At 39.9% G+C, this 15572-nt stretch overlaps 3 protein-coding genes across 11 annotated transcripts in view; 2 read left to right on the top strand and 1 right to left on the bottom strand.

The window, feature by feature from the left end:
- Positions 1-303: 303 nt before the first annotated feature.
- LOC144091282 (uncharacterized) lies at positions 304-5164 on the bottom strand. The gene is made up of 9 exons (XM_077623500.1): positions 4969-5164; positions 3272-3645; positions 2485-2546; positions 2339-2407; positions 2172-2240; positions 834-993; positions 645-752; positions 537-582; positions 304-404 (listed from the first exon to the last, which is right to left on the bottom strand). Exons 2-9 carry the CDS (start codon positions 3575-3577, stop codon positions 304-306), a joined length of 921 nt encoding a protein of 306 aa, XP_077479626.1. The 5' UTR covers positions 3578-3645; positions 4969-5164.
- Positions 5165-5411: 247 nt separating this feature from the next.
- On the top strand, positions 5412-10726 carry LOC144090900 (bromodomain-containing protein 3-like). Its single transcript, XM_077622808.1, has 11 exons — positions 5412-5621; positions 5906-6222; positions 6982-7119; positions 7203-7335; positions 7984-8078; positions 8153-8461; positions 8531-8659; positions 8722-8868; positions 9785-9864; positions 9950-10218; positions 10303-10726. The coding sequence occupies exons 2-11, from the start codon at positions 6028-6030 to the stop codon at positions 10386-10388; spliced, it is 1581 nt and encodes a 526-aa protein (XP_077478934.1). The 5' UTR covers positions 5412-5621; positions 5906-6027; the 3' UTR covers positions 10389-10726.
- A 2687-nt stretch (positions 10727-13413) lies between these two features.
- Positions 13414-15572, top strand: part of vav2 (vav 2 guanine nucleotide exchange factor) — a 106319-nt gene continuing 104160 nt past the window's right edge. For 4 of the 9 annotated variants that reach the window (XM_077623427.1, XM_077623420.1, XM_077623419.1 and 1 more), the window contains exon 1: positions 13421-14500. In XM_077623427.1, coding sequence (XP_077479553.1) covers positions 14297-14500 — 204 coding nt within the window. In that variant the 5' untranslated portion in view covers positions 13421-14296. Of the gene's footprint in view, positions 14501-15572 lie in introns of all 9 variants that reach the window. The other 5 variants (XM_077623422.1, XM_077623423.1, XM_077623424.1 and 2 more) reach the window with 4 other exon arrangements.

Genomic DNA, 15572 nt, shown 5'->3' with positions numbered 1-15572 from the left:
ATTCACTTTGTGAATATCAGGCATCCCACGGGGATACATTGCTTTTAAAGCGGTCTCATTTTTTGGGGTGTGTAGCAAGTTTTCTTTGGAACATCTTTTCACCTTTCTCTTTAGCATATATTTTTTGGTACGCACGTATACATTACAGTTAAAATTGGTGTCCAAATTAAAAGCTAAGTAAAATACTAAAACATATTTGCTTTCTTTTTTTTTTTACACATTTAAAGTACGATATTTACATGATCAAAATGAAATGTCCAACTGTTGTGGACATGGTCAGAAAGGGATGTCTTGACTTAAATGCTAAGCGCATCCCAACATATGCAAGACTTTGTCTGCGATACGTATTTTTTCCGATTCGTCGCTGGTTTGTGGAGTCGGAGTTTCGTCTGGAGACTCCGCCTCTAAAACAGAAACAGATAAAAGTACAATTGCGTTAACTGTGGATAGATGGCGATGATTTACATGGAAAAAGATGGCGCTATTATGTCATTTTACAGTATTAACAGGTGGTGAGATGTTTGTAAATTTCATACCTGCGCTATTGGCTGTCGTGATGCTACGCTTCCTCCTCTTGTTGCCCTATACGCATAAATGACTCTTTACATGATGTTAACACAAAAAGTTTGTTAGGTAAAACTCACGTAATTATCACTGCTGGACCATTCGGGATACATTTGGGAATGGAGTTTTTTCTCAGCATCGGCTATTTTATAATATTTAGCTTGCCCTTCATCAGTAAGCAACTTCCACTGTGGATGTAAAAAAATGATAATATAAAAAAAAACACCATGTATTTGTCCAGAATAATATGTTAAGATGATAGAATTCACCATGTGTCCCAAGACGGTGTTGACGGACGCGCTGTCTTTTAAGTTCATCTGTGCCTTGACGTGTTGTCTCTGTTCCTTTAGAAAACACATGAAGGCATTGGGCGGCTTTTTGACGTAAGGCTGGTCCGCGTCCCGTACACGGCGGCGCCTGCGTTTTCTTCTGTTTACACCCAGGCGGGGAGGAGAAAGAAAAATGTGTAAGATTTTAGGCTATCCTTGTTTGAAAGTGAGAAATTTAAGGTATTTTCAACTTGTACAGTACGTGTGCGGTCGATTGGTTGCCGGTCTTTTGGTCGCCCCGACCGCGACAACGGGCGACCAAAAGACCGGGCGACCAAAAGAACGGCGACAAAACAAGGTAAAACAACACAGTCTACGCATCAATAAAAGCCAACAATGGCCCTGAGCAGTTTCACTGAGCCGACGTGTGAGTTTGTATGTACATGCGTTGTCCCTTTAAGAAGCTACGTCTGTCAGGGTCTTAACAAGTTCTCCAACAAAAAACACAAAGTCCGGGAAATTTGGAGCTTTTCTTTAGCCTAATAATTCATAGGGCATTAATTATGACTAAATAGTAATTCGCAGTTCTTATTTAGGGAATTTGAGCAATTATTTAAATGGTAATTATCAATAACCTTCCGGGCGACCAATCGACCGTGTACCGTACAGTAATCCCTCGAATATCGCGGCTATTGTAGACCAGACCGGGATCATCGAAAAATTGTGACCCAGGATCACCCCTATTATTACTAACCTAATATACATGTTTTTGCGCCTATCCAGAAATACAAGTACACAAGTCCAATTATAAGAAGTGTATTTAGGATGTAACTTGCTTACGGCCCATAGTGAGCTGGGATAGGGTGATCCATAGGATCATTTATGATCATATTTGTAAAAGAAATATTGCTCATGATTTCTGGTTATGTTATTAGAAGGCCTGACGATCTGCTGTTTAAAAAAAAAAAATAACTCTTTGATCCTGACACCCTCATACGGGTTAAAGAGTTCAACTTACTTTAATCTTGCTCCCCTTTCAACATCCGTAAAGAATGTGCATTTGACAGAACATACCGTTTTACTTTTACGTGAATTGCTAAGACCGATATAGTAAACAATGTACATTTGAGAGAACATACAGTTTTACTTTTACGTGAATTGCTAAAAGACCGATATAGTGCAGAGATGCTCAATACGTCGATCGCTAAGCTGCTATTGGTAGATCGCATGACAGTAAGATTTGATCCAAGGATTGGATTTGTAGCAAAAGTTTATATGAGACTTTAGAAACAGTGTCCAAGCACGATTACTACCTGCCTACATTATGTTGGGTCTTACTTTGTAGATGTTATTGGGGGAGCAGCAAAGACAGGTGGACCAGCAATGTGATAGACCACCTCTCCATTTCTATATGCATAAAGGAGAACATTTATATATAAAGTGAAGCAATATTTTTGGTGTCTGTATGCTTGAATGGTAGTTGACACATGGAAAAAAAATCTTACTTGGAAGTCGAAGTCATCGGTGAGGCGTAAACGGGAGGACCTGTCATCTGAAACATGTCTCCTCCATTCCTTCATTGAGATATATCAAATGTTTGAAAAGAGATGTGAATATATATTTTACTGATGATTTTATGGATGTTACTTACAGCATTCCAGGAGGACCCCAATTAAAACTTTCTGGAAGAGTCCGTCCAGGCACAGAAATATTCTGGTGGTGCAAATACAGAGGAAAAAGTTAGTTGAGATGTTTCGTTTGACGGACAGCACGATCCATGGACTCTTTGCACGAAATCTTGCAACAAAAGAGCAGGTGGGTCTTATTTTTGTTTAAATATTGCATTATGTTGGATGCTGCATTGACAGCACTTGACCAATCATGAGACGTACATCCATTTTGGCTACTAGCTTCCCCCTTTAGCGCTATTCTAAAAAAATTAGCATTGACATGTCAGTTTTGCCAAAAAAAGTTCACTTTTTGGCTCAATTTTGACTTTTTGTGTGTGTTTCCCACTAAACATTCAATAAATAAATGCGTAGAAACTGAAAATATTTGCATGAATATCTGGCACAAATGGGTACATTTCTCAGAATACAAATAATAGCTCCCAATAATAATAATATCCCTTACCGTACTTGTTTACAAATTGATACACCTAAAGATTAGTTAATTTATCCCTGGGTAAAAAAAATAAATACATAATGCTGTCTACATTGGAAAATCATGTGTATACTGCAACAAACAATATTTATGCAATTATTATTATGTTATGTGGCCGTTGACTTGCGATAACAAATATTCACGTCAATACTTGACGACGTTCAAGGAGCCCATTCATCTCTAATTTTCTTTTTCAACGGAATACCTGCACATTTTTCCCTACATGACCCTTGACCTGCAGCTACATTAATGGTCGCTCTCTATCGTGCACTCACCTGGGGGGCACCTGCCTGACTTTTGACGTCAAATGACTGCATTCCGTACGGGTTTAACTGCGGTCCTGCCATCATCTGACCTGGCTGCACAAAAGCTGAACTGGGTGGTATGCACCCACCGTAACCCCTGCTGTGACCATTGACCAACTGACAGTGCGTGTCAAACCTGAGCCAAGATGGCACCGGAGGTGGACAGCTTGCCGTGGTACACACCATGCTACTGACCACCTCCAGGAGAGTGGAAACCACTTCTTCCCACTTGAGTTCGGCTACAACTTTCTCAAACTCTGCCCTGAGCTGCTCCATACTGCCACTCCTGACCCTACTCCTCTCCCTCCTGAAGACTGACAACAGGTGAAGACTACTGGGGGTTCCTGTGACACACATCAATGGGGAACCTGCTTTTCAGACACTTTTCAAGGGAACACAGATCACAGATAGCGGGCTTGTTTGACTCAAAAGACGGCGAATGACCTAAGATCAGAAAATTCGGCTTCCTAACTCACTGATGCCCGGTACACGGTCGATTGGTCGCCGGTCTTTTGGTCGCCCGGAAGGTTATTGATAATTACCATTTAAATCGTTGCTCAAATTCCCTAAATACAAACTGTGAATTATTATCTAGTCATACTTAATGCCCTATGAATTATTAGGCTAAAGAAAAGCTCCAAATTTCCCGGACTTTTATTGTTTTTTGTTGGAGAACTTGTTAAGACCCTGATTGACGTCGCTTCTTAAAGGGACAACACATGTACACTACACTCACACGTCGGCTCAGTGAAACTGCTCATGGCCATTGTTGGCTTTTATTGATGCGTAGACCGTGTTGTTTTACCTTGTTTTGTCGCCGGTCTTTTGGTCGCCGGTCTTTTGGTCGCCGTTGTCGCGGTCGGGGCGACCAAAACAAGGTAAAACAACACGCTGATGCCCACAGGGGGTGCCGGGTGCCAGCCAATTGCGGTATAGGAGGAGACACTTTTCATTCCTATGGACACTATTCATTCCTATGGACAATTTTGAGTGCTAATCCCGCCTACAGGAGCCAACCGGAGTACGAGGAAAAAACCCACGTAGGAGGCAGTGGGAGATTGGCTTGATCTCAAAACTGTGCTCACCACTAAAAAAAAAATATTTGAGTTAGTAATTATTGACCATTTAGCTTTATTCAAGAAACCATATTTGGATTTTAAACTTGGAAAAAATTGACACCTCATGCTTCATCATAAAAAAACGTAAAATCAACATTATTTAAGAATCAAATTGTAGGAAATAACCATTTATAATGAAAAAAAAAGCTTTTTGGGGGGATTGAGCGGTGGAATCTCAGAATAAGAGCTGTTTTTATTTTAACACGGGGAAAAGTTGTTCGTTTGTATTTTATTATTATTTAGTTTTTAGAACTATACACTCTTTTTGAAAAACGTTGTAAAATCTTATCTGACCTAATAAAATGTCCAAATACTGACGTGACATCAAGGCAAAGTTAAACCAGTACAAACCGAATTCTCTCGAAGTTACGTTGCTTAGAAACAAAGAAAAAAGCAGACTTGTGTCCATTGAAATCAAAGTGGAAGGAAAGCAAATAATTGGTAAATACCGCTGTAGGAAGTTCGCACAGCAAATGATCAAATTAATATTAAAAATGTAGCGGTTGTCAGACTCGATTAAAACATGTCATCATAATTAAGTTTACTTACGACTGTGATTAGCGACTCATCATGTCTCCAAATTTGGAGATGTCGCTCAAATTAAATGCTCTGCATGTTGGATCTATTGTCTTGGCTTCCAACTATTTGTTATTATAAAAGTGCTGCTAAATGGAGTGAACACGGGGTGATATGATTATATGAAAGCCTAAACGTATCACATAGAAATTATGCGTTGCGAGGCAACCGCAAATTACGAGCGCTTCCGTTTCCTGTATTTTTATATTATTTATTATTATTACTAACATAACCACATTAATTTTCTATTAATGCACTCCCTGACACTATAAAGCATTTAATCAAAGCATCTCAACCTACAAATGAGCCCAGTGTTTTATTTGCGCTTTATTCGAGTTAATGACCCCCCAAAAATGCAATATACACAGATGCAATTAAGCCTCCCGAACGATAGAGGCGCTATTAAAATGTTTTAATTTACTGTATTACGCCAGAGTAATAGTAAGAGGTATCAACTTCCTTTAGTTATCTTGGAAAACTACTTACTATTTGCCAAGTACTAGATTCAAACACGTATATTTATCGCCAGTTGCAATTCTATTTCTTAAAAAAAAGTTTTATTCAGAGCCATGTCTTGATTGATTTGTATATTGCCACCGCCCAACTAACCACGTTAGATGATGCAGGTATGTGGAATGCTGGCGTTGTAAAACATGTAATTTTCAAATTAAAATCCGTAGTAAATGCGCTTTTGACGTTTTTTTATTCACTGGAGTCAAACAATGCTAAAAGAAAATTCTGATTTAGCTCGCCATTTGAGTTTGATTGATTTAATAAAAGACAGCACATGTTGATGAACATATTCTAATTCATGTGAATGAACATATATACGTAAATATGTAAGATTTGTCCTATTTTCCCTTTTTAGTACATTGTGCATGTTATTAATAAATACTTTTAATTCCAATAGGTCATACTTTGTGGGGCAATAAATGGATGTGGTGTTGCCACCTGGATGGAATTTTGAAGAATATATACTGTAAACCAGAGGTGGCAGCTTTCCAGTATTTTTCTTCTAGTTGACCACTGACGATGCTGTCGGATCCGGATCTACTGGAACCCCAATCTGAGAACCCACCGCCACCTGAGGTTACCCGTGAGAACAAATTGGGTCGAAGGACCAACCAGCTTCAGTTTATAAAAAGAGTCGTGGTCAAGGCTATATGGAAGCATCCTTTTGCCTGGCCTTTTTACCATCCCGTCGACGCTGTGGCTCTTAAAATACCAGTAAGTACTGTTTATGGGCATTGGGATGAGGAATAAGTAGATCTCAGGGTTGTTATGATAGTAAAACATCTTAGCGATGTTATAATGAATGGAATAAGAATGGTTTTAACTTCAAACTAAGTTAAAAAGGGAGATTTATTTCCATTCCAAACACCCAATGTCAATCTCTATTAGTGTTTTGTTATAATGTCATTGTTTGCCCATGCTAACGAATACTGTTCATTGATTAATTCATTTTAAATTGAAATAATATTCTGTTTGTAACACATTTTAAGGGTAAAGTAAACACAAACTGTTAGTGATATTCTTTCAATTGAAAATGAATTAATTAATGAACAGTATACGTTAGCATGAGCAAATAATGACATTATAACAAAACACTAATAGAGATTGACATTGGGTGTTTTGAATGGAAACAAATCTCCCTTTTTAACTTAGTTTGAAGTTAAAACCATTCTTATTCCATTCATTATAACATCGCTATGATGTTTTCCATTCAAAACACCCAATGTCAATCTCTATTAGTGTTTTGTTATAATGTCATTGTTTGCTCATGCTAACATATATTGTTCATTAATTAATTCATTTTCAATTGAAAGAATGACTATTGAAATAACATTCAAACATACTTTTGACAAGTATCCCTTGAAAAATGTACCTCAAGATATTCAGTTTGTGTTTACGTTACCCTTAAAATGTGTTACAAACAGAAAAGACAACATTTTAGACCACTTACGGTTATTTAACTCCGTTAATTAGGACTATTACAGCATAATAACGAATCCGATGGATTTGGTAACCATCAAACAACGGCTGGAGAACAACTATTATTGGAGCGCCAGTGAATGTTTGCAGGACTTCAACACAATGTTTACCAACTGTTACATTTATAACAAGGTGAGACGCATCTTGTATCTCTCTTTAATTTGCTTGCTAACTACTCCCAGATATGTAAGGCATGAACTTTTGTTTTCCTTTAGCCTACAGATGATATTGTTCTGATGGCTCTCGCCTTGGAAAAGATTTATTTGCAAAAAGTCACACAGATTCCTCAGGAGGAAGTGGAACTGTTGCCTCATCCAGTTAAAGGGAAAAACGCAAAGAAACATTCAGGTAACACACTCGCTTAATTATTCAATTCAGTACGATGAAATGTTGTTTTTTCTTGAAGATTACACATACAAAAAAATCGGATAGACAAATGAGGGGCTATAAAAAATAACATTTATTGGAAGGACGGCTTTTGCTTTCAAGAAAAAAGCATTGAAAGTTGAAATTTTACAGATATTTTGTTTCCAAAATTGAAAACTATTGTTCACCCCCGAAAACCCAGATATTATAGAGATACAGTGGTACCTCGACATACGATCTTAATCCGTTCCGGGACTGAGATCGTATGTCGAGCTTTTCGTAACTTGAGCGGACGTTTCCCATTGAAATGAACTAAAAACAAATTAATTCGTTCCAACCCTCTGAAAAAACACCAAAAACAGGATATTGGATTGGAAAAAATGTTTTATTTCTTCTCATTTGCCATCTATTAACAAAGTAACACATAACTAGTGGTTTAATAGTAATAAAATGTGTTACAATGATAAACAGCCTCTCATGTCATGGCCACTTGGCTTGGTCGCATCTCGAAATTTTGATCGTATCTAGGGCAAATTATTCGATCGAAATTTTCATCGTACCTCCAGCATGTCGTAGGTAGAGCTGATCGTACCACGGTATTATAGTATTTGCCTTCATCTATGCATGCAGGTGAGCAGGAGGTGGTGACTGCATCTCTCTCAGATACGACACAGACAAAGAACGTTGTTTCCAATTCACCTTCAAATTTCATCTTGGTGCCTCAGGTGAGCCATCATGTACGTGATTGGTTGTTTGCGTCATGATAGCCTAACCGCGTGATTTCTCTTTGCCAATAAAGACAAAGTGTCCGAAGAAGAAGAAGAAGAGCAATTCGCCCAGGTTGAACGCATCGCCAAAAAGCAAGAGAAGACGGACAATCCAAGAGCGTCCCTCACTTCATGCCAGAAATCTCCGCCAAAAACAATCGGCGCTCCAAGGCGGTGAGACGGTCCAACTCCGATATTGCGAGGAAATCCTGAAGGAAATGCTCTCTAAGAAACACGTGGCGTACGCTTGGCCTTTCTACAAACCTGTGGATGCCCAAGCTTTGAAACTGCACGACTATCATGATATCATCAAATACCCAATGGACCTGAGAACAGTCAAGGTTGTCACTTCAACCGGTCGCTAATGATTCGATAAATTAGATTAAAAACTCTCATTTCTTCATTACCAGGAAAAAATGAACAGAGGCGAGTATCAGGATGCGGAAAGATTTGCTTCAGACGTCAGGCTAATTTTCTCCAACTGCTACAAATACAACCCCATGCACCATGACGTTGTGGCCCAGGCCAGGCAACTTCAGGTACTTATCAGCAGAATATCATGCTCTTCAACTTCAATTTTCTCCTTAATGTTTGCTTTTAGAGCATATTTGAGAAGAGATTCGCCAACATTCCAGAGGAGCCCATCGGAAGCAGTTCAAAGGTCACATGCAGTCCAGTTCTTTCTGAGCTCGGCGCTACTTTGGACGAATCCGTTGAAGCCACCAAAATCGCCAGGCTGCAGCAGGAGGTCGGCAGGTTTCATTTCATTGAAGACTAACTGGTCTTAATCCGAGGTTTCATGTATACATTTAAAGTAGCGCTTAAGCACCTGGTGTTCAACAATAACTGAGCAGAGGTTTTATCCCTGCAAACTTTTGGCCTGGAAAGAACCAGACATCGCTAAAATGCAGCCATCGGTATCGGAAGTATGAAAAAATAATGCACTGATATGATGCAAAATGACATGAGCGTCTATAAAATGTTAGCTTAGTTAGGAGGAAAAACGGGGCACTTGAAGAGCCACTTCAACGTATTAGCACGTGAGCTAAGCTAACCTTCTAATATGGTTTAATGGCGTCGACTGCACAGTCACTATGCGGGCCGCTTTAACGTCAACTTGATTTCACGTGGGCTGGACTATTTTAGATATAATATTTAGATTTTTTTAAAATAAATGGATTCAAAGAACTGGATTAAAATCCCTGAATATTCATTTTTTATAGATCTAAAACAATATTTATTTTATCTTTTTTTAAATATTTTTTTAGATTTTACAAAATGATTTTTGAACTAAAAACAGAAAAAAATGGGTTAAAATCAGGAAATTAAATATACATCTATACTCTTCATTTTAATTTGATCCTAAAACAGAAAGTCGGCACTCATGATTTACTTTCCCGGGCCACACAAAATGATGCGGTGGGCCAGATTTGGCCCCCGGGCCGCCACTTTGACACATGTGCTGTAGTATATCTTTGTAATTTTCTTTTTTTTCCCTTTGTCCTACAGCAGGTAGCAATTATTTTCCATTGAAGTGAGTGTGCAATAATTGTATAATTTTTTTAAGCATATCAGCAGGTATCAGAAGCTCCAAAAATGTTAAAAGTACAACACTAGTCAGGACCTATAGTGGCACGACTCTAACTTAAATGTGTTTGATTCAGCTTGAAGATGTTCACAAACAGCTTACCATGTTCTATGAAGACCCCCAAAGTCAAATTAAAGACAACACTGACTGTTCTAGGTAGGAAAATATCTTTTTTTCCATTGCCATTAATGAACTATGTCGAATGTTTTTGTTTTTCATACCATTTGACTTCCCTTTTTAGGAGGTCCTGGAATGGAGATGACCTCCGCGCGGAGGAATCCCTGCAAATGACGTATGACGAGAAACACCAACTGAGCCTTGACATCAACCGACTGTCGAGTGGAAAGCTCGGCCATGTGGTGCGCATCGTCCAGAAACGAGAGCCAACCACGTTCGATGTCAACCCAGACGAGATTGAAATCGACTTTGAGATCCTGAAGCCGTCAACGCTGCGGGAAATCCAGCGATATGTCCGCGCTTGTCTGTTAAAGAAGTTCAAAAGCTTTCGCCGTAAGTCAATCATTTTTCATTCCTTGTCTTTCCATCTAAATGTACTATCAAAAACTCATTTTTTTTTACTCTTTTGCAACACAGAAAACGCAAGTCAAAATGGGTCTCATCTCATGGAAAGCAGCAGCTCTTCAGATTCTGATAACGAAACCAGTTCGGAAATCTCATGACGCAATAACTTTTTGAGATGTTTTCTAGCACTCCAGATCGCATACTGTACAGTAAATATTACTATTTTTCTACTTTTGTTATATTTTATCCGGCTAACAATCTCTTTATCAAAAGCCCACCTAAAATCCAATCATGTGATGGCAGATGTTGAAGCATTTTTTGCATGTGCGCCCAACAAATATACATCCAATCCTCCACAAATGATCCGACTGAGCTGTACCTGGAATGCACCTCGTTGTACAAAGTACAATATACAAAGTACTATGTATAGGTATGTACAATGACAACAATGCTTCCAATTTTTTTTCATTAAAAACATACTATCTGGCTACTTTCAGACATCCAAAAAAAAATTCTCAGTGATTTGCACAGATTATTTTGTCACATAACGACAGTACTGTAAACAGTACATGAAATACCGTAATAATAATACAAAGAAACACTCCTGCGTGAATAGGTATTCCCAAATTTGTTCCATTTTATCCCTAATGAGAGGCGTACAACTGAAGTTGAATTCTGAAATCTTCCAGAGAGTGGCAGTCATCCACCATTTTTTCAGATAAACCCGCATATGACTCAATTTAGTAATCCAAATAATCCAGCCAACCGTTATCTGTGCAGTTTAACCTCCCTGTATGGGTGCCAAGGCCTGAACACCCTGAACCAGTGCCAGCCAATTGTAGGTCACATATGAGACAGACTCCATTATGTACACAGATTATTATTGTTGATCAAAAATGGACAGAAAACATACCAAAAAAAATTGCAGTGCTTCAGAATATTATTTAGGACACTTTCATTTCACTGTCATGCCAGTGGTAGGTAGCATCATCTAGTTTGACACTTTCCATGAAAATATTGATGGGCAAATAGGTTGATATTTATGACCATACCGGATAGGAATGAAAAGAAAGCCAGAGGTAGGAATGCATTGACGGGCATTCATCACTGACTCCTTTGCAGTCCCACTCTGACCCCCGTCGTATTCACGCCGCAACACACAAACAGCCCCGAGGCCATGATTGATCAGTGCCACCACGCCAATGACAAGTCGTCATTATTTGAACCCGTCGCCATCCGTCAGAGAGCACGAATTTAATTCTAAAAAGACCACACGCTTGCAAACCTCAACCCTTTTCATTAGCTTCTCGCTCGCCTCGTTGGCACATTTAGGGGAGGAAAACATATTCCTTTAAATGTGGCTTCACGTGTCGACTACGTTGAAAATCGTCTCGGATGCGCTGGCCTGCGTTGTTGTTCAACAATTGATTTTCGACCAGCTGACTTTGTTGAAAACTCCATTATCAACATTATTTATGGGGCTGTTTAATAATGTACTTTGGAATCATTCCTCATCTGGTAGAGAATGCTGAGGGTGTTGGATTCTTGCAGCATAGCATCTCATTCATATGCAATTTGCTCACAATTGATGCAGACCAGCGACATTTGTTATAAACAAAAGTCAAATTTTTTCCCCCCACTCAATAAATCAACACAAAATGAGGCACCCGAAAAAGAATTCAGTTTGAATATAATGACTAAAAAAAAGCAACCCTAGCTATATATTCCTCATTATTTTTCATACACGTGTTTGTGATTGTCATCAACCCGTGTCTGTATATTGAAACCCCGTGTTTTTGTGCATCCAAAATCCCTACAAAACATGACAGTTTCTGACACACCAGTTACCTCTCGTACTAACAAGTAAGCGTAACAGCCCCAAAACTCCTTTTAAACGAAGCGGTGTCCTTGTAGGACGTGTTAGTTGAAGACATATGACACAAAGGCCCAAATCTTTGAGTCAGAATGAATGGGACCAAAAAAAATAATACAACTGCCCACGGACTGCTTTTATTAAAGTCGTCATCATTTGTACGTTCTGCTTCGAATATATAATTTCCTCCTGAACATAACGTTGCACGGGAGAGTAACATTCCAAATGTGGCGTGTCGTTGACGTGCCATTATGCCGTGGGACGAGGTTTGGCGTCGAGATTTTGCCAATATACAATGAAAGTGCTAAATAATGAAGCCATTAGGATTTTGAAGAGTCCCTTTAAGGGCTTCAAGGAAGGCAATAAAAAGCCCAGTGCATGTAGAAAGAAGGAATTAAGTCCCAAATGGAAGGTTTCAAAAAAAGAAAACAAAATCTTTCATTCCCGTTGGCCACAACTTTCATGGATAGCATTTGCATAAAACTTCTGGGGACAGATTGTAGATAAGTACTGACTCCCCAAACAAGAAACACGACCAGAACTAGCTGGTAGCGACTCCCATAAGTCATCGTCAAAAACATTACAGTCATACAATCTGCCACAGTAACTTTTTGGACAGACTTTAACTAGAGAGGTTGGAATATTCCCTAAAAATAGCCACAAAGTTGGCATATGGACGACTCCCACATAGGAAACAGTCTGTGAGGGATGAGCAGTGACTCATTTGGTATATTACTGGATGGCACACAGTACCGCCCTGTTTAAAAAGAGTAGAACATTTCTTTATTATTTGGTGATTCATACAATAATAAGACATTTTGGAATTGTTAATCACTGTGAGAAAAAAATACAACAACATTTTCTTTGTTTAAAGTCCTTGTTTTCTTGCTTCCATTAACTCGTTAACTTTCATCCATTCAGGTTCTCTACTGCTTATCCACACAAAGGTCGCGGGGGTGCTTGAGCTTATCCCAGGCAATCGCCTGGCACAAGGAGACGGACAGCCAATCATAGCTAGAGGCAATTTAGAGGCTTTAGGATGTGTATTTTTGGGATGAACCCACACAAGCCCAGGGACACCATGCAAACTAAACACAGTGAGGACCGACCTGGGATCGAACCCACGACCTCAGGACTGCGAGGCCAATGTACTAACCACTCTCTACCGAACCTCCTTACTAGCTAAAATAATATTACCAGACTAGTGAATCGTTTGGAAATTGACTTAAGTCTAATGTGATATTTAAAAAAACTCATAGTATGTATTGAACCCTGCCCATGCAGTTCTAAATTTCACCACCAGAGGGCGTGCTATGAAGTGGCGTCCAAAAAAAAGGAAAGAGAAAGACTCGGCCAAAAATACTCGTGCTGCCGTCCATCCACTCCTTGCGGAGCTTTTCTAACAAACTGTCAACAACGATCTGACGCCTGACCTGAAGTAAAGCTTGCACGAAAGGTCGTTGGACCTTCGGGTCAAGATCGATCGCGTTCCTCCTCGGGAGTTTTTGGACGTTGGACATCTCGTAGAAAGCAAAAAAAAAAAAAGCGGAAGGAACGCACGCAGCTGCAGAAATCAGAGCAACGCCAAGAAGCCACGCGATCGGAGCCGTGTTTACCCGAAAACCGGATAAAGTCATTGTTCTTCTCCTGCCCGGATGTTTTCGCCGCACCCGAACGGGGTTCGGAGTGAGTTTCTCGAACAGGATGGTCTTGGACCGCAAGTATTTCTCTTCTTTTCTTAGCGTTTTCCCTCCGAACAATTGGCGTTTGGCGTCTGGGGACGGATCGCCGGCCTGCCATTGACCCAACGAGTCCAGCGTTTGGTCCAGAAACATCTTCCACGAGGGCGTTTGAATTCGCTCGCAACTTTTTTTCAAGGATGAAGAGGAGAAAAAATGATGCCCCCGAGTGACACCACCGCCGTGTTGTGAAGTCAAAGGTGGTCCCCAAAGGACCCCCCCCCCCAAAAAAAACATTGCTTTGCATCCCCCACCCAGATCTTCTCGGACCGCTGCCATGCGACCGACCTTGAAAAGTTATGAATTTGACTGATCGTGAATGAGAAACGAGGGAGCCAGCGTGTGATCGCCGGTGCGGACTTGTCACTTTGGGGGTGCTTCAGCCACGTTCGGAGGCGGATTCGCCGTGGAGTAAAAAAAGAAGAAGAAAAAAACAAGAAAAATAAGGAGAGATATGGAGGAATGGAGACAATGCGGGCGGTGGCTGATAGACTGCAAGGTTCTACCCCAGAACCACCGGGTTGTGTGGCCCTCAGCTGCCGTCTTCGATCTGGCTCAAGCCTTGCGTGATGGGGTCCTCCTGTGCCAGATGTTGCACAATCTCTCTCCAGGATCTGTGGACCTGAAGGAGATCAATTTCAGACCTCAGATGTCACAGGTGAGTCCGTTTTCAGATGATGGATGTCTCGAATATTGCTTAAATGTTGCTCTATTTGATGATGATGCACTTTGGAATGCCACTTTTCCTGTTCCGTTTCTCAACACACCCCCTTGATTGGCCACAACCCAAATTATAGAGAGATAGAGATCACTAATTGTTGAATTTTAGGCTTAGAATGCTGTCAAATCACGATTTGCATTGAGAAAATTCCCATCTAAAACCATATTTTGTGCCACATTGTATGGGAAATGTCTTCAAAAAATAATGGCATGTCTTTATTATGCTGGGGTAAGTGTATATGTGTATCTTTAGAAAAGATAAATTTCAATGATGATAAACTAAATAAATAAATAGACGAGTTGGAGGAGCAGATGGGCGTGGCCTGTCATTATAGGAGAACTGCAGAGAAGCCATAATCGTAAATATTAGGTTGAGTTGACTGTCATTTTTAAAGGTGGCACTATAAATATTATTGTGCTTTTTAGGTGTGCTTAAAAAAATTCTCTTTGCAAAGTTACAGTTGAGGATAGATGCAAATGTTTGGTAGAATATAAGCCAAAATGCATGTATTTTTTGCTTTTAAGAATACGTTCTATTCGGGAAGTCATGAGCTCAAATCACTCCATTTATGTGGACAATCCGTTTCCACAACGTTCCCTTTTCTGCCCGAGCTGAACTAGATTCCCGCAGCAAGCGTGAGGAAGCATTTGCAGGCAGAGGAAGTTCATTTTGACCACAGTGGAGGAATGAGAAAGGCAGGCGTTTATATTACCTCTTGTTCACCCTCAAATCTGGAAAGCCACCAAGCCAATTGGTACACGACGAGACACTTTCTGTTCCTCGAGCTGCAATCTTTTCTACCCCACAGCGGTAATTATTACTAGACTTCTGGGAAGCTGCTGCTTTTTTTCCCCCCGCAGGGCTTGAAAGTAAAGTGTCAAGAATTATATAGTAGTGCATCTGAGACGAAGCACCGTCTCCCTCGTGTTGCAATGTTTGACTTGTTTTGGCATTGTTTTGAGTTCTGGATTCTGGGTAGTGATGTGCATAAAATCTCATTGTTGCTAAT

Source organism: Stigmatopora argus, chromosome 16 (genome assembly GCF_051989625.1).
Source record: "Stigmatopora argus isolate UIUO_Sarg chromosome 16, RoL_Sarg_1.0, whole genome shotgun sequence".
Taxonomy (NCBI): Eukaryota; Metazoa; Chordata; class Actinopteri; order Syngnathiformes; family Syngnathidae; genus Stigmatopora; species Stigmatopora argus.
Note: the sequence above shows the minus strand (reverse complement) of the source record. Positions and strands in the feature narration are given on the sequence as shown.